Genomic DNA, 23,591 nt, shown 5'->3' on the forward strand with positions numbered 1-23,591 from the left:
AAACTGGGTGCAGAAATCCACATCCTACCTCTAAAACAGTCAGAAAGATTTTGGTAATGATTTTGTTGACTCTTTGCTTTGAGAAGATGTTCCTGATAAAACCCTAATTGGCACTTACTCACTAAAGCACGACTGAAATCAAAGTTTTGACTCGTCAGATAACCGGAACTTACAAATCTAGTCATTGATGGCAGACTTTTAGAAGCCTCTTACTCCTTCTTAATGGTAACCTGCCATCAAGCTGCAGAACTGTGAATTTACATGTTGTTTGGCAGGCCTCAATTTGTATTTAATATGCGCCTAATTCTCTGCTCAAGAGCAAAACTGGAAACTGTAAACACACTAGAATTCCTTCCATCTGATGCTGGTAACCACATGCTGTATTCATACCTGATGATGGAGGCTGGATTTCTGACAAAGGTGGAGCAGACTGTAGTCTGTTCTGTAGCTTTGCCCTGAAAAGGAAGAAAACACAAAAAAGATATGGGAGATAGAAAGCTTCCTCACCATATTACTCACAAGTTACTTTCCACAGGAGATGCAGCATGAGTTCTGTGCATGGCAAATCATTTTACAGAGTGTGACTCATGTAGCAATCCCCATGTGGCGAGATTATTCTGCACATTCCCTCTGCGATTGATATAGCACATCAGGGCACTCTTAGTCAGCCGTCGGGACCAATAACGCACAAAGGAATGACATTTTTGAAAATTGCCGAAGCAGAAAGCGATAAATCAAGACGCCATTATTAAAGGGAAGAAACATGCATCCATCACATGCGGTTTGCGTGTTTCTGCTCCGTGCTGGATGAGCACAGATAGTTTTTCCATGTACAAAACTTGATTTGATGTTTGAGTGGGAAGAAAAATGTGATGATCCTTGTATATAAATTTGATAACCATTTAGCAAAAGATATGATAACCAAGTGACAGTAAGACAGCCACAGGAAAGAAACAGAAGAATGGATAAATAGGTTTCCATATAACTTATTCACAAGATTTTTCTTATAATTAATACATGACGTATATTAATACATAAAGTTCTCCCATCAGAGTAAGTGGTGAATAATGCCTCATCCTATTATTTTATGTACATTGTATTGATTATTTCTTTCACTGTCCTGTTTTCAGTGCAATAATGGTTTCATAGCTGGAAATGAAAGTTTGATCTCAACTGTCGTATCTGGTTAAATACATTTTGATATCTTAATCATATGCACTATTACAGCTTTTTCCCAGTCAAAAATGACCATATATTTGAACCCTTCAAAATAACTACAGTCTGCGAACTAGCTTTATTTTCCAGAATGACAGAAAATAGATTTCCTTCGTATAAGACACCTGGGTGAGCTATATTTGCAATTTTTCTGTGATCCATCAATTTTTTTTTACAAAACAGAAGCAAAGTAAATGAGAAATTACATTTCTGAAGGTATCTACTTAAGGTTCTGTTAACTTGACAAAATAAGAGAAAAGGAAATCACTGGAATAAAAAAACAAAATTCCAGATAAATCGAGACTCAGACTTACTAGGTGAAAAGCACTAATGATTTCCACCATTAGAATAATGGGTTTTATACTGAAAATATGTATTTTATTGATAGGTTATACTTGCATTTTTCAATATAAATGTTAAGAAGGTAGCCATAGCTTAATTTTTGACAGCTCGACGCTAATAAATATTCAAAAAAGACAGCCCAATGTGTTGACATGGTTGCCATGGCGCCTCGAGGTGATAATTATTGACTCTTTATTAAAAGGTGGTAAAAGCAGAGAGTCGTTCTCATTTAACTTTCACAGTAATTCATAGTTGTTCATGGTGGTAAAAACGATTAATTTCTCTGGAAGCAACACAACGAATTTCAGTGGGTTCTAATTTTCTCGTCACATAAGTCCGGTGAAAACAACTGAATCTTATTAAGTCTTCAGCGGAGACGACTGCGTGTTTTGGGTTCTAAAATTCCAAGTGTTTTTAAAACTACGACAAGGAAGCATTTCACACGCTACAAGATACTATGAATGTACTGTAAAACGTGGGAAAAAAAACAAAGAAGTTGCTGTCACTTGCATCAAGACACTGTAACTACAATCATAAAATACTGCTCTGCAGACATGCAATTTGCATCCCAGAAGTTCCCAAAAGCGCACCAACCATTCTGAGCCGGCAGCCCCCTTCAGCTCGAGTGTGTTATTGAGAAACTGCTATATCACTTAAGGAAGGGTTTTAGAGGCCAGAGTCAACACACTCTAATGAAGTAATATTGTTACACTTTCGAAAAGCACCTTGGGATCTTTAATGAGATAGCAGTCAGGACCTTGGTTTAGTGTCTCCGCTCACTCTATAGGATATGATGGTTCACGTGGACGCGCGACACCAAATGGTCCGCTACAAGTTTCAATGTGTAAAACTGCGGTTTCTTAACCCCAAAAAACAGATGACAGGTGAGGGAGATGAAAGGTGTTGAAAACTAGTCCTAGACTGAGGTTGATGTCATTAGTTAAATTATTCAAATACTTTTAACTCGGTAATTCCGAGGCAAGAAACTGCATAGAAACTCCTCGGACAAATGAGACAATGCGATCCTGCCAGAATTGAATCTAGGATAATTCAGCCATTTAAAGCATAAGCAATAAGAAGTACCTACTAAGAAACCTAAAGGCGTCACGCAATACGTCATCTCCCCGAGACCGCGCCAAGCTAGCGGAAACATGACGTCAGAAGCTCGCGTTTCTTACCTTACCTCCTGTGACGCAAAGCATTGCTCCTCAACGGCTATGAGTTTAGCATTATTAGACACGCAGGAGCTAAAACGTACAGTTCAGGCCCAATGAAAGGCAAGTAAGGCAGTCAAGTAGGACAACAGAAATGTTTGCCATTTCACTGCAGAAGATTATGCTCTTTTTGCTGTTCTGCTCTAGTTCACTCTAAGATGTTTTCAAGTTTGTAGTTGATGGTGCCGGTAACGTTATGTATTTATTTAATTTTTGATTGTTACCATACACACGCACAGACTATGAAATATAAAGACGTAAGATGCAGGTTGTTATTAGGGCATAACATTGCGCAGGATATTTTTTTCCCTCGGGTGTAGTAATTGTTGAAATTTCCCTACAAATAAAAATATCTCCCTAACTGAATTGCAATTGACTTCAGTAATATGATGTAAGTTGTAGAAGTCATACAAATAAATAAATAAAATGGTGGTGAGTGTCTCATTTGCCTTTATATCATCATATAATAATACAATAAAATCAACTGTCAGACTCAAATGCGTCTTCTGTAAGGTCCTGTATGATCACATTAATATATATGCTCCATCCGTTTTATATTTTCTACGTTGTATGAAGTCTTCAATTTTGCAGTTCGTTTGTAAAATCATTATCTACAGTTTATCTTTCCAGCAGAGTTTGCTGTCCGTGGTCCTGAAGATCTACAATCCGCCAGGATTTACAGATCACTTCGTAACCCTTAAATCATCAATTTCTTAAGACTACTGGGGAAGGTGACTTGTACAATTAAGGAGATCAGAGATCATTTGAACCACAACTCTCGAGAAACCACAGCTGGCCATTCCAGACATTATCGAACCAGTTAACATGCAAATGATATCAAAACGCACTGTATACATTTACGTGCTGAAATACGTCTCTCAGGGACCTGGGTTGGTCATCTCTGGGCTATAGGAATGACAAGTTGAAATTGTGTTCCTCTGTTTTCCGTTCATGACAAATAATGAAAAAATACCGGACATAGAGGTTATTTTTAAAAATAGTGACGTCAATGACATGCACGTTTCATTCACCAAGTTAAAATGTTATTTATAAACCCGGCATCTTGGGGTTATGTGTGTGTGTGTGTTATTTCCAGTGTGTGTAAAAGGGAATGCAGCTATTGGCTTGATCAATTGCGTTGCCATAACGAAAGCGAAGCTGCTGGTCTTAAGCGCTCAAAGTGCCAGCACGTTAGAGTTTTACCAAAAATAGGATTTCTCGGGCTTTTTATTGGCGCCAGGCTGTTGAAGAAGAAACTCAGAAAGGAATTCAATGGCACCGACTTGCATTGGAGGCTTTTTTTCTTTTCAAACAATCGTCTTGCACCTTGAGCAGATCACACTGTCTTCGTCCAGCATGGAACGATGTTGGTCTTCATGGGCACCTGGACTTTCAGAACACTGATTTCTGAAAGGTAAGATCGTGCTGGACGCGATCGAGTTTAAATGACCGCAAGTTCCCGAGTGATGTATTGAATATACATTTAACTAGCCCGTATGTGTCAGCCTTTGGATTCTGGCTTATCGGCTGATCACTGTAGCAAAGTTCGAAGAATTGATTATCTGATGGTTCATTCACATGAAGCCGTTTTGTTCTCCTTTTCTTAATATCAGTTACCCTGTATTCTTCTCTTGTAATTTACACACTTAATAAATTTAGGGAATGTGCTCCAGTGTAGGATGATGGTAATAGATATGTTAAATATACAGAAATAGAGGACTTCCAAAATTATAATTAGGACGTATGCCATTTTCTTGATATCGGCTACATGAGATTTGCCTGTCTCGTCTTTGGCTTTAGAATTTACGTGCTACAGAATGTCTTAAACCCAAGACCTATAGTGTCGTTTGTAAGAACTAGGTCTGATAAACATTTTTTTCAAATTTAGGCGTATTTAGAAAGTTTTAAACGTGAGTATCCATACGTGAAAGTAATAGATTAAAAAGAACCACATCAGGTATTGTAAGGATCGAACAATCTATATCTCAAATGTAATTAAATAGAATCGAGCAAATGTACCTCCATAGTATTATTTTTCATAGTAAACAATAGTTTACGGTAGGGGATGAATAGGTATTGAACCTTGAAGGAAATGAGCAGGTGTGCCTGAATTAAGTTGTGCTGTAGGACCGAACACCGTCACATTCTCTGCGAAAACGTAGACGATTGCACTTGAGAACCATGGACAGCGGAGCCTCTCTCTTCAAGAGAGCTGAGCGGCAAAGCAGCTCTCACACCTATAAATAGGTACATTGTGATATTCAGCCGGGCTTGGAAAATGTATGCATATGTAAGCGATGAGCATTTTTTTGAAAGAGCGGGTTAGGTTAATATTTCAAATTTCATATCGTAATCAATCAAGCACTGCTCTAAAAAATATTTGCTTTAATTGATTTAGGAAACTTAACTTTAAAATGGTGCTGTGTCGTTTCTAATGGTGTCGCAAGAGACGCGCAGTTTAAAATGTGTATCTGAGATGTTAATTTTATTCTGCTGATTTCAATAAAAGATACAGAAACACGAAGTCAACAGGTGTGTCTTCGACACACGGTCTAATGGTGGGTTGCCAAGAAAGATGATTTTAAAAAGTTTACATTTCTATCGTGGCGAACTAAAATGCTTTTCTTTTATTTTAATCAACCAGATTTTTCGATAACCGCAATTAGTATTAGTTAAGAGCAATTAGACTTGGAAACGCGTAGGTGGCACATGACCGTTGCATCGATGCAATAATAATGTTACCCCAATTATTTAAAAAACCTAAGGTAGTATTATACTTAAATAATGTTTGGAAACGTTGGGTTTAATGTCCTAAAATGCACACATTACATGTCCAAAATGCAGGAGCCGACAAAATTAAATCTCTCCTCTCTACACTTAAAAAAATTACAGAACACTATTAAGCAATGTATATAATCATAGATTTAAATCAAACGGCTAAAACGAACCTTCATGCACATTTCTGGGGAAACCGTGATAATAAACCTTTTTTATACAAATAGACAAACAAGAAAAGGTCTTTAAAATGAGGCAGCGGCGAGAGACGGTGGCTCTTGGCTTCAAAATCGATAATCCCGACAACACTCGTCTTTTTCCCGGCGACACTGTATACATTATTCTTTCCGTAATCTGTGAAAAAAAGTTTGGCTTGGCAGGAATAGCCAAGCACAGAATTTGAATGTGTAGAAAAAAATTGCAATTTCTTCTGTCACTCGGAGTTTTACCGATTGTCTTCCGTACATGTAGCGCCCTCTGGTGGGGATAATCAAATACAAACCTGTCCTGTGTTCAAGTTCTGAGACTGGAACAGAAAAATAAATAATAAAACACTTATATGGCTCTTTTCTGGACACTCCCCTCAAAGCGCTTTACAGGTAATGGAGATCCCCTCCACCACTAGCAATGTGTAACCCCACCTGGATGATGTGTAGGCAGCCATAGTGCACACAGTACTCTCACCACACACCAGCTAGAGATGAGAACAGAGTGATGATCCAATACATGTCTAGGAATTATTAGGAGACCATGATTGGTAAAGGCCAATGGGAAATTTGGCCAAGACACTGGGGTTACACCCCTACTCCTTTCAAGAGACACAACAGAGATTCAGAGCCTCGGTTTTATGTCTCATCTGAAGAACAGAGCCTTTTTACAGTATAGTGTCCCTGTCATTATACTGGGGCATTAGGACTCACACAGACCACAGGGTGAGCGCCCCCTGCTGGCCCCACTAACACCTCTTCCAGCAGCAACCTTAGTTTTTCCCAGGAGGTCTCCCATCCAGGTACTGACCAGGATCACACCTGCTGAGCTCCAGTGGGTTGCCAGTTATGAGTTGCAGGGTGATATGGCTGCTGGTGTTCATTTCAATGGAGTTAGACACAGATGCACAAGGATCACAAAGCATAGAAACAAGCAAGGAAGTAAGAAAATTCAATGCACATCTGTACATTCATGTACTATTTTTAAATGGATGGCTTTTTTTTTCCCGTCCGTGGCACTGTTTTCCAATCCACGCTGTGTTTTACTGTCTGCAGGTCTGCGATTTCCTCCTCGGGCTGAAGAGGAGCGCCCAGCGCTCGCCTGCACCATGGAGGACGTGATGGAGGTGCGGACGGACGGGAACTCGCTGCTGAAGGCCGTGTGGCTCCGCAGGCTGAGGCTGACCCGCCTGCTGCTGGAGGGGGGCGCCTACATCAACGAGAGCAACGAGCGGGGGGAGACCCCGCTGATGATCGCCTGCATGTCCAGACACGCGGACCAGCAGAGCGTCAGCAAGGCCAAGATGGTCAAGTACCTGCTGGAGAACAAGGCCGACCCCAACATCCAGGACAAGACAGGGAAGACAGCCCTGATGCACGCCTGCAGCGAGAGGGCGGGCCACGAGGTCGTGGCCCTACTGCTGGCGAACGGCGCCGACCCCAGCCTGGAGGACCGCTCTGGAGCCTCGGCGCTGGTCTACGGCATCAACGCTGATGACAAAGAGACGCTCAGGCTCCTTCTGGACGCCTGCAAGGCCAAGGGCAAGGAGGTCATCATTATAACCACCGACAAGTCACCGTCCGGGACCAAAACCACCAAGCAGTATCTGAACGTGCCCCCGTCCCCAGAACTGGAGGAGCGCTACTCCCCGGCCCTGTGCGCCTCCCCCTCCGATATCGACCTCAAAACGTCACCGGCCCCCGGCAGCGAGAAGCCGCACGAAACTGTCTTCAGCTTCCAGGCGAAAAGGTCGCCGGGGGGCGGGACTGCGGGCTCCGCGGCCGCCGCCAAGCTGCCCGCCGAGCCCCTCTCCCCTACGAAGAAGCCCTGTAACCCCAAGCGCGCGCGGCTGCCCCAGCTGAAGCGGCTGCAGTCCGAGCCCTGGGGGCTGATCGCCCCCTCCGTCCTGGCCGCCGCGGCGTACGAGGAAGCCAGGCGGGCCGCCTCCGACGAGGACGTCGTTGCGGCCATGAACGGGCTGTCTCTTCCGAAGAGGGCGCCCCTGTCACGGCACAGCAGCGTGGAGAGCAAAGAGGGGGCCCCCGCTTTTCCCTCGGTGGCGGAGCAGCCCGCGAAGATGACGTCCACCTCATCGGCGCCGGCCTCTCGGAAGACCTCTTACGAGAAGCATCAGCCCTTGGCACGGCGTAGCACTGTGCCCACGGATCAAGACAACGGCGGTCCCGCCAGCGGCCCACCAAGCTTGAGGGATACCATGTACAGGAGACGCCTGGGCAATGACCATTATGACTCAGACTCCCAGCTGTACTCAGATTCAGCCTCCGGCCCACTCGATTCAGCCAAGGTTCCCCCAGAGAGGCGTAAACACAATACATCTCCGCTAACGCTGCTGACAAGCTCCCGGGAGTCCCTGGACAGCATTCCCAGCACGTCTCCGAGCACGGCCCGCCGCAGGGCCCCGGCACTCCTGGAGAGACGAGGATCCGGGACTTTGCTGATGGACCACATATCCCACACCCGCCCGGGGTACCTACCACCTCTGAACGTCAACCCCAACCCCCCCATCCCTGACATTGGGGCGAGCAGCAAGCCCTCCTCGCCTCTCGCCACCTGCGTCAGGTCAATGGTTCCTGTAGCACCTAGCTCACCAAAGAGAAACGATCTGAAGGCCAAAAAGAAGCTCATAAGAAGGCATTCTATGCAAGTTGAGCAAATGAAACAGCTTTCCGATTTCGAAGAAGTAGCCAATCAATGAAGGGACGCCACGGTTCTTCGTTCTCATTGTTTTGGACACATGAAAAGCACATCTGCCTGGTGTGAAACCTCCCACCTGCTTCTTTGTCCTTTCAGATCATGTTCTTTCCCTCGAGCCCTGTGCTTCAAGAGCAGCCTGGCCCAAACAACTGGAAGGAATAAAGACAGTGTGTCAAGGGTGCAGGATTCACTCCTTAGTGATGTGTTCTTGTGCCCAGTATTAAACCCCAAGCCTTATCAAATATTAGGAAATGTTTCTGAATGTAATGGTGGATTTGTGAGGTGACAGAAGGACCCTTGAGGACAGTGCTCACCTGGGAACTCTCAGAAGTGTGTAGAACACACTCTTTGAAGTACTGAGCTTTATCATTCTGTTTTAAAACATATATGGAAGGCCAGATGGATGGGGGAAATCTGAATGATCATTTGAGGCCTTGTTTGACGAAAACCCAATGGTCCATCAGTCTGAATCAATGCAAACTCTATCGACAACTGCCAGAGCAGGACTGTGTATTACCAACTGGGTCCTGTACATCGTACAGCCAGTGGTTGAAGCTAACAGACTCAGGTCCCAGATAAGGAAAAACATAAGCATGAAGCAAGCCTTCATGTGCTGTGAAGCTTAATGTGGGGAGAAATTGGCTTCATCCAAAGGAAACTAAGAAATGTAAAATAAATAAGACAGATGAACCAGTTCTGGTCATATTTGGTAATTAAGAAATCGAATGCGAACCCTAAGGAGGCAAGCTGTTTCACAGAGGTTATGAGCTTCAAAGGGTAATTTAAAAAATCTCCAAATATTGATCGTGAACTGGAATATGACAGTTTTTAAATGTATAAGAGTGCATTGAGTTTGAGATGTTTTCACTTGTTTCATCGTGTCATTAGGATTGATAAAGTGGTCATTCCTAGTTGCTGTTGAAGTGTTGTAGTACTTAAAAATTACACCCTAGCTTGCTTTGACTAGTTCCACGCCCAACAGTGTGGATAATACAGATTGTTTCTTTGTACTGACAACAAAATTAGAGTAAACAAGACAAATTAGAGTAAAAGGAGTGAATTCATTGCAAAAGAAAATGACACAAAGGTACCAGATCACTGAGGTATTTGTTTCATATTCACCCAGACATCATAAATGAATGGATTTCTCTTTCTGTCTGATTTTTCTGAAGAAAAATCTGAAGAAAAATTTGTTAATATTTAAAGCTTTAACTTCCTCACAAACACACATGCCTTCTGTTTGAAAAGATGTAAAATCAGGTCAGTTCTGAACTGGGTAAAAGTGGCGAGGCCAGAAATGTTGTTTTCAGTTTATCTTCCAGTCCTGGGTATCAATGATGAAGCTGTAACTGTATTTAATGTATATCAACAAAAAGATTGAAAGAATTTGTTTTACTTCACTGACATTTCCTTTTAGTTTTCAAGTTTTTCTGTTGCTCACCTAAGAAATATGGCCGCTCATGAGGTCATTTTGTTACCCACTGTCTTGTCTTCCTTGTGATATGCAGGGATGTTACCAGGGCAGTAAAAGAGAAATCACTGTGGGTACGAAACCCACATAGCCAGTCCTCTTACAGCATTGTACTGCCTTTTTTAAAGTATTACTTTATTTCACATTTACACAAAAAAGGCTACTTAGATTTGCAATAATTCATTCAAAACAGCACAGAAATGTATCATTGGAGGACAATTCTAGAAAGTCCAATTAGTTTTTTGTGTGGCTAACAAATTCCCATGGTGTTTTGTGTAGTTTGCAAAACTTAAAGAAACTAGTTGGAAGCAAATATTCTTGTTTGATCTTCTTTAACACTGTAGCTCTGTTGAAAACAAGGCTTGAAGCCTTTGTTACCAATGTGTATGTAGTGCCTTCTGGTAAAACAAATATACTGGAACTGATGAAGCTGTTGTCTTTTTAATTTTTTGTTTCAGTTCTTAAAAATATGCAACAAAGCAGACTTTTCACTTTCAAATCACAGTGGCTTTATTTACAATTTTGTTCTATTTCTGTGATGACAATATTGGGCGTTAGTAAGCTTTTTATTCAAATGCTAGATTAAATGATAAGCTGAGGTAGTTAAAACAGAAGAAAACAAAATGTATGAAACCAACAGGGTTCTGTATATTACTTATCTATATACAGAATCTATCTATGTAGGGCTTATAATTGTGATCCCCAACTTTAAACAGTGTTAGAAAGGTCTAGTAGAACTCCAGACTTTCCAGGAGGAGAAAATTTAGAGTACCTATTAGACAGGTATATGTTCTGAACAAAAAAAAGAAATCTAGAGTGAAATCTAGGCTTCACTATTGTTACTAGTCAAAAGATCATACAGTATTGTTACTTATTCAATATTGCATAATATTCATGCATAGAACTGTTGCACTATATCTCTCCTACTTTTCTTTACAAAAACACACTGGAATCAGTTAGATCACTGGTGTAAATATACGCACTTTTACTGCTTCTGTGAGACATACTGTATCTGTAAGACACCCATTCAGTGCTTTAAGGTAAACCCTTAGAGAGTTTGGTGTACTCTTTCTTCATATATTATACTGTATATTTTGAATAAATGTTCTATAAAACTTTGTGTGAGGTGTCAGCTAACAATCACTGCATTGGAAAGCAAGGTGCTTAGTTTTATTGTAGATTAATTACAATACCAGTTAATTATTACCAGCTAACCACTAATTATTTATAGTATGTTGTGATTTGTCATAATCTAATAAGAGGGTGTACTTTAAAATGAGCTGGACAGCTTTTGATTAAAAATGCACACTTCTCGGTTTTAAATCTGTGATTTAAGCCAGGTAACGTATACAAAATTAAAGAATTAAAGTAAGGAGAGCCAGTGAGAAAAGGAATTTGTGTGTAAGCAGAAGACAAAAAAACAAAACAATCCAAAACTATATTTTTGTGATGTTTAACCCCAGATGCTGTCCAGGCACTCCCAAAACAAGAGGTACACTTTCCCCTCAAGTCTAGTACAGCAGTGTAAAAAATCAACCCTCTCGTAGACTGCATCTGCTCTCACAGCGTGCTTGGTGCATCTCTTTGTATTAATAAAGCAGGTACAATCCTGTCTACTTGGACTTGAGGATCGTAGACTCGTAGATTTTGTTTCACAACAGATCTCTGCATGTTTAAGTTCTTGAGAAGGTACCCCCATTCAAACATCTGTGCCAGAATGCCAAAAGCACCTGTTAAACCTGCAGAAACCTAGTCCCTTGAGGACTGTGGCTATCCATTACTGCTTTCAGCAACATACTCAGCTAGGCTCTTCTACAAATAATTGACTAACCCTGTCACCTTCTCACAGCTAGAGCAAAACAGTCTTCCAGAACTGGCAGTTTGCCCCACACAGTCAAGGCTAAAATAAAATTTTCATAACCTTGAAGACATCAACCTTAGCACACATAAACCAAAGTAAAGCCTTGACACTTGGATTCTGGAAAAATTTATTCAAGTTTGAATTTACACATCCCATTAGTGTTCACTGGCACACACATCTAAAAGTCAGAAAGAGATACAGAGAAGAGATAGAAGGTTTCATCAAAGTTGAAAAAGAGGCAATCAAACCTCATTAATTGAGCTACAAATATTAGATAAGTACAATTATTCGGCTACAATGTCTATGTATATTTCCCAGGCACAAGGCACACCAGATGACACAACACAAGATTGTATGTTCGATGTGGCCATAAAGTTTCCTATCCCATTCTTGTTTCCGCATAATCCAGTTTTCCAGCCAGCCAATCAGAGAACAGCTACAGTATACACCAAATGCACATTGGGAAACATCTAGACACTCAAAGCTTGTTCTCACCATGAAGAATATAAAGTCCAGCTGTGCATGGAGGAGTTCTGATCTGTCCTGCTGGAGAAGAAGCTGGTGGTGCTATACTGTATGTTCTAAACTCCCTGGGCTGCACCTATTTTACTGGTCGTCAATTAAATTAACGGTTTAATCAGGACCTTAAAGGCAAAGGCATATGAGGAGAAAATGTGTAAAATACTTGCAGATCCTCCTGAAATACAGCAGAGGACTACTTACTACCACGCTTTTAACAAACAGATTTGGGGAGTGAGTACATCAGGGCTCCATCAGGATAGACCAACCATCTGGGCACTGAGATCCCATAGTCTCTTGGCAGCCTCATCATCCTGGCCCTGGGGAGCTGTTTCCTTAGGAGCGCAGTCACTGAAACGAGAACACAGTCCCTCCACTTGGCACAACATACCACACAGTTAGGTGCTGCAAACAGGAATCCCCAATTCACTTGCAGGGGGAAATGAACAAACTGGCTTGTCATACACATGGCCCAGTCTGTAATCCCAGGGACGAAGATGAGACAGATTCGTTTGCATCCAGCTCAGGGCTCGCAAACTCAGAACAGGCTCTTGTACAAATTCTATTCATTAAGAAGGAAAGGAAATGTGTCTTTTCCAATCTGGGCTCTGCTTGGCTGTCTACACAAGTTTACTGAAGCCTGGATGACAAGCATGAAATATTCAGCACTCAGTACCGACGAATAGAACATAAATGAGAGTGTTATTTTCATAATAATTAATAACATTTCCATCCTCTAATAGAATTGCATTCTTTTAATGTTTATTTCACCAACCTAAACTAAGAAACTAAACTTGGCTTCATTTTATAATTTTTGTAATAGAAGTTCATTTTAGGGCATTTACTGTATAATAATAGCACAGTAATTATACAAACAGTACTCTCAACAACTTAAATTGGCACTTGAATAGGAGAATTGTCACGACCACCAGCCAGCTGAGATCAACACGTAAGCGAGCCAATCAGCACCAGCAGCGGATTACTACTAACAAGCGCCGCCGCACGAGTTAACACACCTGCAATTGCTCTACCGTGCGGCACGCCGGGTTATTTATACCATTCTTACCTGATTCCCGTTGCTCGGTATTGAGTTCTCTACTTGTTGCTCAGCCTAGCGTTCTTACCCCTCTTTTGCATTCCTGGAATTCTGCCTGCACCTTTTGCCTTCGGACTTCGGATCTCGTCTCGCCCCTTGGATTGTTTGCTATCATTGCCTGTTTTGGATTTGACCCTGTAGCTCTCTTTTCGACCACGATTCTGTCTCACGTTTTGGATTGTTCGCCACCAGTGCCTTTACCGGATCTCGACCTACCTTCGCCTTCGGACTACGACTCAGCTCCTGGATTTGCTCGGCACGTTTACTTACCTCCCTGCGACTCCTGCATCTGCATTGGATCCTTTTCACCTCTACAGAGCAGCGTTACAAGAATAGATCCATCCATTTTCTTACCACCTCTTCCTATTCAGGGTCTTGGGGGAGCCAGTGACTGTCCTTGCAAGTAACACGCACGAGAAAGGTTACAGCCCAGACAGGACGCCAGTCCATCGCTAGGCACACTCAGACAGAGGCACAAACATGCACGCATTCACACCAGGACCAGTCTTCCCAGAGGCCAACTAACCTCCCAGTATGGTTTTGGACTGGTGGAGCAATCCAGACCACCCGGAGGAAACCCACATTAACCAGAAGAGAACATGCAAACTCCATACAGACAGCACCCCAGGATGAGAATTGAACCCAGGGGCCCAATGTTACAAGGCAGCAATGTGCCGCTGTGCGTCCCTATGGGAACACAAAATGCCAAGTGAGCCAAGCCTTAAACTGTGGGGAGTCTTTCTAGTGCCTCTTACGCGAAATAGACACCGGTGACGCCCTCCAGATCCTCATCCACCGCGCAGTGGATGGTGGTCTGAGCTCCCTGTCTTGGAGTCTTGAAGACCAGGAGGAGAAATGGGAAGAATACAACCTTCTTCCACACTGGAATAGTGGGCATCAAGTGCCGCCCCAGTTCGGTGCGGATGACTCCAGGGTGCAGGCAGTTTGCCGTCACTCCCGTACCTACAGAAAAGAGTCACTGATCAATCCCAGGCGAGAGTGTACCAAATACACCGAAAGGTCAAAGCCCTAAGAACCGAAAAAAGGTCACAAAAGAGGAGGCCCACCACTGTTCTAAGGATCTCATCTAGCTGTTTCTGGAAAGAAGCTGGGGTATCTTCTTCAACCACATGGCTTGCTCCAAACTCCTACCACCTTGGTACCCTCTTTCAGGCACCACCTTCAGGGCCTCCCCCCATCACCCCTCATGGGATTTACCCCTCACCTTTCAGGCGCGCGGCCAGCTCCCGTGTGAACAGAACGTTGGCCAGCTTGCTCTGTCTGTAGCTCGTCACGGGATCGTAGCTTGCTTCCAGGTTGATGTCGTCAAAGTTGATCTGACCTGCAGCAGGAATGCAGGAAGCTGTGGGTTTGCTCAGATCCGTCGGACACGCTTTAAATCAAACCCCTGCAACTTTGGGAATAAAGACGCAAGAAACTTTTTAAGACACTGGTTTGCGAGTCCTTAACATGCGTTTTTGAATACACCACAAAGATGGAGGAATGCAAATGCAGCATCTGATGTTTGTGAGACCCATGTCGCTCCACCTTTCCTCAGGAAAGGATACCCCTGTACATGCAGAAAGGAAATCTGCCAGCACGAGAAAAGCTTGCTCATGCTTCATTCTGGTAAACCCAGACATAATGTTAACATTTGGCAACAACGAAAACCAAGATTGCAACTCCTGTCTCCTTCTTAAATATGTCTGGCACACCATCCTGCATCAGAAATTTCACAGAGCTGCTTCCAAAGAGAAAAATGACACTGATTTAGAAAATGCTACCGGGACTGTCTCAAAGGTCTTACGTGGTGAAGGAAGATATTTCCCGCCTTACCTTTCTCATGAGCGAGGCTGGAGACGTTGATGATGCGGCTCGGGGAAGACTTCTTGAGCAGGTCCAGCAGGCTGTTTGTGAGCAGGAAGTGGCCCAGGTGGTTCACAGCCAGCTGCATTTCAAACCCGTCCCTTGTCTTCCACTGAGGGCACATCATGATGCCTGAAACCATTCAGCCATCTTTAAGATATTCCATCCATCCACCCCATTGCATTACCTGTTCTTATCAGGGGCTCCACTCCCGAAATTATTTCTTAGAAAGGGGTCTGTCTACCCAACCATTTCTTTTTCTATATATAGTTGTCTAACCCCTAGAACACACAGGTCTTAAGTCTGTGTTAATCGAACCATGTGAAGAGGATAAACTAAGCAGTATGATATGCCTGCCCACAGCCTCAGCATGTTATAGGGATTCAACTAGTCAGCATTTGGATCACCTCTTAAACGTCCATTTTTTCTGGAGCCAAGCTTGTACCGGAATGACAGCCCATGCCAACCCAGACAGACAGCCCGGACCCGTCTGGACACATGCCCGGACCTGCATTGTTAATGAGGATGTCCAGTCTGTCCTCGCTCTCCAGGATGTCCTTAGCCAGCTGGCGCACCGACTGCAGCGAGGCAAGGTCCAGCTGCTTCACCACCACGTTTCCATTGCCACTGTTCTGGCGGATCTCCTCCGCGGCCTTGTTGGCTCTGGTCAAGTCCCTGCACCCCAAGATGACCCTCGCCCCTGCGAACACACGCGGCCCTTAGCTGTCCACCTGAACACCTTCGGACACGAACTGTGAAACACGACGGCAGTGCGTTCAGCACAAATTTAACTGAAGCTGAGAGAACGCACCCCCTGCTTTCAAAACGAAGGAGTCGTCAGTCGTAGAGTACGCACAATGTTGTGTTCGTATCGAGCGGTGTGATGGGGGTTTGACAAGACTTCTCTGGTGAAATGTAAGCCTAAGTTAAAAGCGTTCTCCAGTCAACTATACAGCACCACAAGAGAACCTTTTGGCACAGGCTGGAAAGCTGGGCTGCTGGATTTGCTGGGCCAGTGGCACCGTGGTGTTGATTCAGTTTGATGCCCTGCTCCTGGAGGTTCTGCCTCATTCAAAGGCCCTCTTGACACAGACACCAGAAAATGACCACACCATGCAGTAGGCAATGTGTGGGGCTGCCAAACTGGTTTGACTGGCCTGTGATTGAGAGTGAGGCCTGGGAACAGGAGCACTGGCACACTCGGCCTAATTTGGGCAGCCTCTTCCCTGGAGGAAACGCCAAGGACAGAAAGAGGACGGCTTGGAAGAAGGGTTTTGTGGGACTGCTCGTGAGCAGTTGGACTCAGGAGAGGATGAGGGTGCCATGGACTCTACAGGGAGCAGCTGAGGAAGGCTCCGCCATCACCTTCCTCCCCCACTACCTGACAACTGGGGAGAAATCAAGGTGGGAGGTCTTGAGTGAGGATTACCCAGGACGACCAGGACTGGAGAAGCTGCCTAAGAGACAGTGAGGATTACCATTCCCGTTCCTGGGTAGAATGATAAATGGGATATTATACATGATAATTGTGTAGTATAGGGATGCACAGGGGATTCTGGGAGATTAAAAGAACCTGTGGAATATTAATGAGGGGCCTTGCACCCGTTATAATTTCTAGGTGGCGCAGTCATGCACCAAACAAGAATAAGACTTCGTTTTAGGAGTTACCTATCCGTGACAATATCACCGCTCTTCTTTAAACAGGGTGGAACAGCCAAAACCCGGCTCTGCGGGTGGCGCTGAAATCCTGCAGGCTTTAACGATTTCTTATCAGCAGCTAATCACTTCGATTATTTAAACTGCGTATATGAAAATCTGAAGACACGGCCGCCAGCACCCTCTACTTATGGTCACAGCTTTAAAGCTCTGACTCCGTGTGAATAACTGACCTCAGATCTGTGTTTTGTCACTTTTCAAAATCGGATGTTCTTGTACTCGAAGCGTATTTCTGTCTGATGATATATCTGGATGAAAAGGCTTTACTGCTGTGCTTCTCCACAACGGGCACTTAAGACTGAAGAGTGTTTTTTTTTTATGTAAGAAAATATCATGCAGACGGTAACGGTGACGAAGAGCGGGTTTCGGCGCTCACCCCTGCAAGCTAGCTCTTCGGCTGTGGCTTTGCCGATACCGGTGTTGGCTCCGGTGATGAGGACAGTTTTCCCATCCAGGCGAGCTCGGCTCTTGCACTTGCCTCCGGCAAACCACCTCCGGAGAACCACAAGCCCCACACCTCGGGCAGGAAACAAGAGCTGTGACTTATGACCCAAAAAAAAGCCCAGAACGGCGGAGCTGACAAATTCTATCTGAAACATAAACTTGACATAAAAATAATTCAATGCTCTTCGAGGCGTAACAATGCCTTCCCATCCCATCTCCGTTCTCTGTTCTCCAGACTTCATATTAATTACCAGAATGTTCCCTTTACCCCGTTTTGCCCAAATACTATTACGCGAAACTGTTGTTTACAAGCAACCGATACTTGCAAAAACAAAGTTTATGTGTGTCATGTGTTTTTACGTTTTAAAATTTTAATCTTTGATTTCCGATCTAAAAGTGCAAAACAAGTGGTCTTGATATAGGGCGATGTAGTGCTCGCGGCAAATGTATGTTTTGATTTTTCCGCGATATTTAATAATTCAGTATATCCTGTAACACTGTAAACAAGTACCTGCGACTACAGCAACAGTGATGCCGGATGAGTGCTCTTGCACAAAGTCCCTTATTCCTTTAGCGCACCCAGAGAGCTCCATGGCGCCTGTCTGACCAGATCACTTGGCCGCAGCAGTGTACAGGTCTATAAAGTCGCCTCCAGTCTAACCTCGAGGATGACTGTATCGTACGGTGCGTACAGTAACAATTACAGGACAGTACTTCCTCCTAGCTTGCGTAACATTGAGGGAACTTTGCGGTGTCTGTGCCCCCTGTCGGCTGCATCCTGTTCAGGCAAAAGCAGCCGAGCGTTTCTGTATATTTATAGTGAAAATGCTGGATGTATTGTAAACGCCTCTACAGACATTATACAGACATCCCTATATGGACGTTTCTTTGTTTCGTGTATGCAGAAGTTTTATTGTGCAGTTGAACGCCCTACACCAGCACTCCCGCAGGAGAAAGGGGGCCGAAAAGAATAAATCAGTTCCATGTGCAATATTGTTTAAAACACGCTGTACACCTTAATACACCACACTTCGTCTCTCGACGCTATTAAAGGAGCTCCGACAGTTGTATTACACATTGAACCGTAGAAAGAGGGAAAAAAACAAAGCATTAACAGCCGAAATGTTGTTTTTTCCCTCAATTCTACTTTTCAGCGTGGAGTTAACCCGCGGACGCTCCTCTGTTCATTTCTGGGGACTTGTTAAACACGTTTATTTTATCTTTGCGAGATCCAGCCGCTAACATATCAAGATCATATTTTACATAGGAGTTTCTGCATCGTTTGAGGTGTGGATAAAACCACTTTTGCACAACATCTGTGAAGACAGAAGAGCAGACGGGCTTCGCAGGGCTGTCCATGACGTCATGCAGCTGCAGCTCTGCAGAGATCAGCGCAGCAATAAAGGAGTGGAGCGCCTGGTACACGGCCTGGGACTTTTTTTCTTTTGTAAATACTGCCTGTTGAATTTAAATGTACATGTACCGCATGGCGCATTGTAACGTTTACCCTTGAAAGAAAAAACACTGCCAATCGCGGAGCGATTCCCTCACATTTTTCGATGGCAGAAGATGCTACACGAACACTTCACCTCTCTTCCCACAGTCCTTCACTCCGGAAGCGCTATTCTGTCCTGCCACGTCACGTTTTGCAAAAAGGGATTCGCCGGCACAAAACGTCGTCATCAGTTTACAGACAAGTCTTATTGCAAGTAGGCACGGTGATAAAACTGCTAGCAGAGAGCAATCTTTACTGCACCGATAGAGGTTGAAAGCCTTATCTTTTGTTTCTTTACAGTTTTCCATATTTACAAACTTTTTTTTTACTGCGCAAACATGCGATTTCTTTTGCTGTTCTGCCTGATGGTGAACGCTGTTCTCGTTTCCAGTACTGAGCTGACGTTTGAATTACCAGATAACGATAAACAGTGCTTCTACGAGGAACTTGAAAAAGGAGTTAAGTTTGATATAGATTATCAAGTAAGTTCACTCGTGCAAATATTTTTTATATTTCGTTTCTTTTTTTTTCAGCATTTAAAAAATATCACTGCTAGATATTTGAACATGTAGTGCATGTAGGCAGATTCAAATAGCCAGTTTTAAGCGCAGCAGAATCGTGTCTTGTCGTGTTTTGTATACAGGGTATAGCACTGGTTCCAATATATTTTGAACTTCCACTGAACTGAAATGTCAACTTGTAAAATAGAATGATCTGCCTAAAGTGATTTATATCCTGCATAGGTAAATGCGTATACTGTAAACTCAGTGGTTTAATGCTCAGTGTGTATTGTGATAACTGTGAAGTCAAATCCATATGTTTGGTATGTTCCTTCAACTGAGCGAAATTCGTTTTTATTCGTTTAGCGTACGTTGTGTAACCAATTACCAAGTTAATTAAACCCTTTATTAATAAAACCAAATAACCGCTTTAGTTATTCTGCCTCTTACACGGATAATATTTGTTGACTCACACTTAGCCCTCAGATGATAAACTTGTTTTAGTGAAATTAGTCCTGAAACAAACATTATGGAGATACGATTTTAGTGAGGCTACCGTGTTTTGTAGGAATTTAAAGAATTATTTTCAGATCGCACAAACGCCAGGCAAGTGCGGAGTGTTTCGGGTGTTACTGTACCGTCGATGTGGTAATACCGCTACCCACCTGCAGCTGACAGTGTAGTCCATTATATGCACGAGAAGTGCAAGACTTCTACAATTTATCTGAGCCCAGTAATACCGGCGGCTGCTTGAACAAGCCCTTATCCAGGCGGTTTGAAACAACTGCGATGCTATTTTAATTCTTAAACCTGATCGACTGGATTTTAATCTCCCTGCACAATGTTTGCATATTTGTCTTGTGTGTTTATGTCCCACCTGTTTTGGCACCAAACTATTTTCTCCTCTCTAAAAAACAGGTCATTGCTGGCGGGAATTATGATGTTGACTGCTTTGTAGCTGATCCACTGGACAGAGTCTTGTATCAGGAGAAAAAGAAGCAGTACAACAGCTTCTCACACACCACAGAAGAGAAAGGTGTTTACAAAGTCTGTTTCAGCAATGAATTCTCCACCTTCTCTCACAAAACCATCTACCTTGATTTCCGAGCTGGGGAAGAGAAGCCTCTCATTCCTGAAATGAGCAGGGCCACTGCACTCACTCAGGTCTGTCTCCCTGTTATCTTTTCTCCTAAAAGAACAGAAGCACAAAACATTTGTCTGTTCAGCTTCTTAAAAGTAACGCCTAAAGGATCAGTGTACACTGAACATGAAGCTTAACCCACTGAGAAGCAGCTTGGGCTTCATTTTTCAAAAATATTTCTTTAAACAGATAAGTAAATAAGTAAAGAAAAAAGGTGTAATTTGCAGTGTTGAATATCAGTTTCTAGAGCAAGGTATGTACTAAAGTAATTTTGTCCCGTACTCTACTAGGGTCTGTACTTGCAACTCTCTGGTCTGGAGTCCAGGATCCTAAACACTGCAAGGCCAGGCAACGCTGTTCTGTCGAACCAGTGTATAACATTCCTAAGGCCCTACGCAGCTGAGAGATTCTTTGGTTCACCAGTTAACAAAAAAACCTCAGTACAGAAGTCCTGAGGTAGAAGAAAAAAGGCTCTTTTGCCGATTTCCTCTTTTAGAGAATGTGTACTGGCAGTGGAAATGGTTGTTGTTTTAATGTTTTCAGGCACGTTCACTGCTGTGCTTCTTGGTTTCCTTAACCTTTTCAGAAATAAATATAATGAGGACAAATCATTGTGAGTTAAAAAAAGTGTCCTAAACAGTTCAGGCGTATCTCAGCAGGGAATAGATCCTCTTCAGAACAGCTGCATAAGAGAAGCAGGCAGAGGGTCAAAACAAAGCCTCCAGCCTGTCAGTGTGGTTCACATTTAAAAGGGAATAAAAGATGAAAAAGTAAAACTTTCTTTTTTTAAATGGGATATAACAAAAGGTCCTCCCTTGCAGTATAGTCATTGGGCTTTCCCTGAAGGATGTCTGTGCATCTTTTATCCTTGTTTTCTTCTGCAAGTTGACCCAGCAGATGCGCAGGATTAGAGTCTGGGCAGACCCCCGCTCTGTCGGCGTCCCTCACCGAGGACCTCTTCCTTTCAGATGGAGTCGGCCTGCCTTTCGCTGCACGAGATCCTGAAGACGGTGACCGACTCGCAGACCTGGTACCGGCTGAGGGAGGCCCAGGACCGGATCCGGGCGGAGGAGATCCACGACCGCGTGACCTACTGGTCCATCGGCGAGACCTTCATCCTCTTCGTGGTCAGCATCGGCCAGGTGGCCATGCTCAAGAGCTTCTTCACGGACAAGAAAAGTGGCGTGGCGGCCAACACATAGCTGTAGCTCCGAGAGCGCCTGCCCTCTCGGCCGCCTTGGAGTGCTGGCGGGAGGGGAAGGTTTCGAGAAACGGGGGAAAGCAGGTGGTACTCTACTCCCTCCCATCACCCTAGGCCCCAGTCCTGCCTGTTAATATTTCATCAACTGGCCAGTTTCGATTGTAATGAATAGCCCAGCAGATGAAGAATAATATAATAATGAACGGCCTGACGACTGAGTAAAAATATTTCCAAGCGGCTGCTCAGTTTGCTTTGTAAGGAGCAGCCCAGCAGACGAGCAATGAGTCTGAGTAGACCTGCTGCTTAGCTGACAAGACCCGCACAGTGGGCGCTACCTAAACACCAAGACCCCCTGAGAGCTCACAGTCCAAGTCTGACTGATGCTAGTTCCTTTCTGTACTAAGTGAAGACAGCACTGAGGCCCTGAGTGACTGGAGTTCTGTACCACCAAAATGAAGCTTATGAGCCCATCGGGCATTTTAAGATTGGAACGATGCATCATCGTTAAAATGAAACTGTAACTTACCTGAAGATTGCATTCCTTTTTAAGGGGATTTTTGCGTTTGTTTGTTTTTTTAATATTTATTTTTTTCTCACAGGGCACCCCTTCAGCTGTACAGCTACATAAATAGTTTCTCCTGTGTCATTACATAGTGAATATGTACTAGTAAAAAAAAAAGTCTCTCTCTGATGTGTTGCATTAAAAGTGAGTTTTATTTTTACTCTGTACGTGTAATCCCACTCCATCTTCATGCATTTTTTTTTTACTGAAGACATTTGATGCACACTTTTAAAGTCTCTCATGAAGGCTTTCACCACTTTTATAAGAAATCACTGGGTTAACATCTTTTCTCAGAGTAAAACAGTCTGACTTCTTCTGGAAAGAAACTTAATAGAGCAAAAAGTATTAAATCTTGTCGGAAATCATAAAAATGGTGGCTACATTAATTATATAAGTAAAATTACAAACACACCTTGTGAGCTTTAGTATTTAAATGTTAAAATAGTTATAATATTACAGCTGGAGCTTGTCCAGAAAAGTGACAAGTGCAACTTCCTTCTGTTTAGTATTCTTTAAAAATATGTTTGGCTATCCCTGCAGTGTAAGTAGGTGATGTCTCCTCTTCTCCCAGATGGTGAGCAGATTTGATATTGTAGGTAATAGGCAATCTTGTGTAATTATAGCTTTCACTTGCTGTAACAAGTGTCCTGTTTCTTATCTCTTTTTAGTTCTCCTTGAGAAGAGTTGGGTCAAGCTTGGCTGCCCTCAGCTTTTACTTACACTGCTAGAATTATAGGTTTCTATTTTCTTTTCACTCCTCAGGTCATGCAAATAAACTGGTCTTATCTCCCAATTCCTCCCAACTTTAAAAGTGATCTCTCATGTCGTTTGTACAACTGTTCCTTTGCAGTTTTGTGAAAAGCGTTTTTTTACACACCACAAGTAAGTCCTGCGCCCTTACATTACTCAATTAATGCACTGAGTCAGGCTTTCTCTCTTTCCTTATCTTTTTTGTGGTAGCCGATGTGTCTTGTGAAATTTGGCGATCTGAAAGATGAAACGTGTCAATGCACATCTTAAACAGAGCATCTCATCATGACTGGGCAGGAGAATGGTGGGTAAGAACCTCTTTTACGCCACTGGTTATTCAGCTCAGAAAGAAAAAAAAGGTTTCCACATTAGTTTATATGGTACAGTATGTTTACAAATCACAAACTTGACATATGTGGAGAAAAATGTTACAAAAACAGCAAACACTGAATTAAAATTGAACTCTGCAGTTTTGCATTACAAGACATTTGTGCATTTTAA

General features: G+C 43.2%; 3 protein-coding genes and 1 long non-coding RNA gene across 4 annotated transcripts in view; 2 read left to right on the forward strand and 2 right to left on the reverse strand.

The window, feature by feature from the left end:
• The window catches only part of LOC107076929 (uncharacterized), a 42,628-nt gene extending 39,784 nt beyond the window's left edge, over positions 1-2,844 (reverse strand). The window contains exons 1-2 of the long non-coding RNA XR_001478056.2: positions 2,741-2,844; positions 391-455 (exon numbers count right to left, since the gene is read on the reverse strand). This is a non-coding gene — a long non-coding RNA (uncharacterized lncRNA). The remainder of the gene's footprint in view (positions 1-390; positions 456-2,740) is intronic.
• A 1,033-nt stretch (positions 2,845-3,877) lies between these two features.
• ankrd34c (ankyrin repeat domain 34C) lies at positions 3,878-9,629 on the forward strand. The gene is made up of 2 exons (XM_006628859.3): positions 3,878-4,185; positions 6,809-9,629. Exon 2 carries the CDS (start codon positions 6,862-6,864, stop codon positions 8,467-8,469), a length of 1,608 nt encoding a protein of 535 aa, XP_006628922.2. The 5' UTR covers positions 3,878-4,185; positions 6,809-6,861; the 3' UTR covers positions 8,470-9,629.
• Positions 9,630-11,910: 2,281 nt separating this feature from the next.
• LOC102686409 (retinol dehydrogenase 13) lies at positions 11,911-18,221 on the reverse strand. Its single transcript, XM_006628975.3, has 7 exons — positions 17,953-18,221; positions 17,374-17,514; positions 15,790-15,981; positions 15,252-15,413; positions 14,641-14,757; positions 14,171-14,378; positions 11,911-12,670 (listed from the first exon to the last, which is right to left on the reverse strand). Exons 1-7 carry the CDS (start codon positions 18,032-18,034, stop codon positions 12,574-12,576), a joined length of 999 nt encoding a protein of 332 aa, XP_006629038.2. The 5' UTR covers positions 18,035-18,221; the 3' UTR covers positions 11,911-12,573.
• An 851-nt stretch (positions 18,222-19,072) lies between these two features.
• tmed3 (transmembrane p24 trafficking protein 3) lies at positions 19,073-22,500 on the forward strand. The gene is made up of 3 exons (XM_006628860.3): positions 19,073-19,418; positions 20,355-20,600; positions 21,546-22,500. The coding sequence occupies exons 1-3, from the start codon at positions 19,275-19,277 to the stop codon at positions 21,777-21,779; spliced, it is 624 nt and encodes a 207-aa protein (XP_006628923.1). The 5' UTR covers positions 19,073-19,274; the 3' UTR covers positions 21,780-22,500.
• The last annotated feature ends 1,091 nt before the right edge of the window (positions 22,501-23,591 follow it).

Source organism: Lepisosteus oculatus, chromosome 5 (assembly GCF_040954835.1).
Source record: "Lepisosteus oculatus isolate fLepOcu1 chromosome 5, fLepOcu1.hap2, whole genome shotgun sequence".
NCBI lineage: Eukaryota > Metazoa > Chordata > Actinopteri > Semionotiformes > Lepisosteidae > Lepisosteus > Lepisosteus oculatus.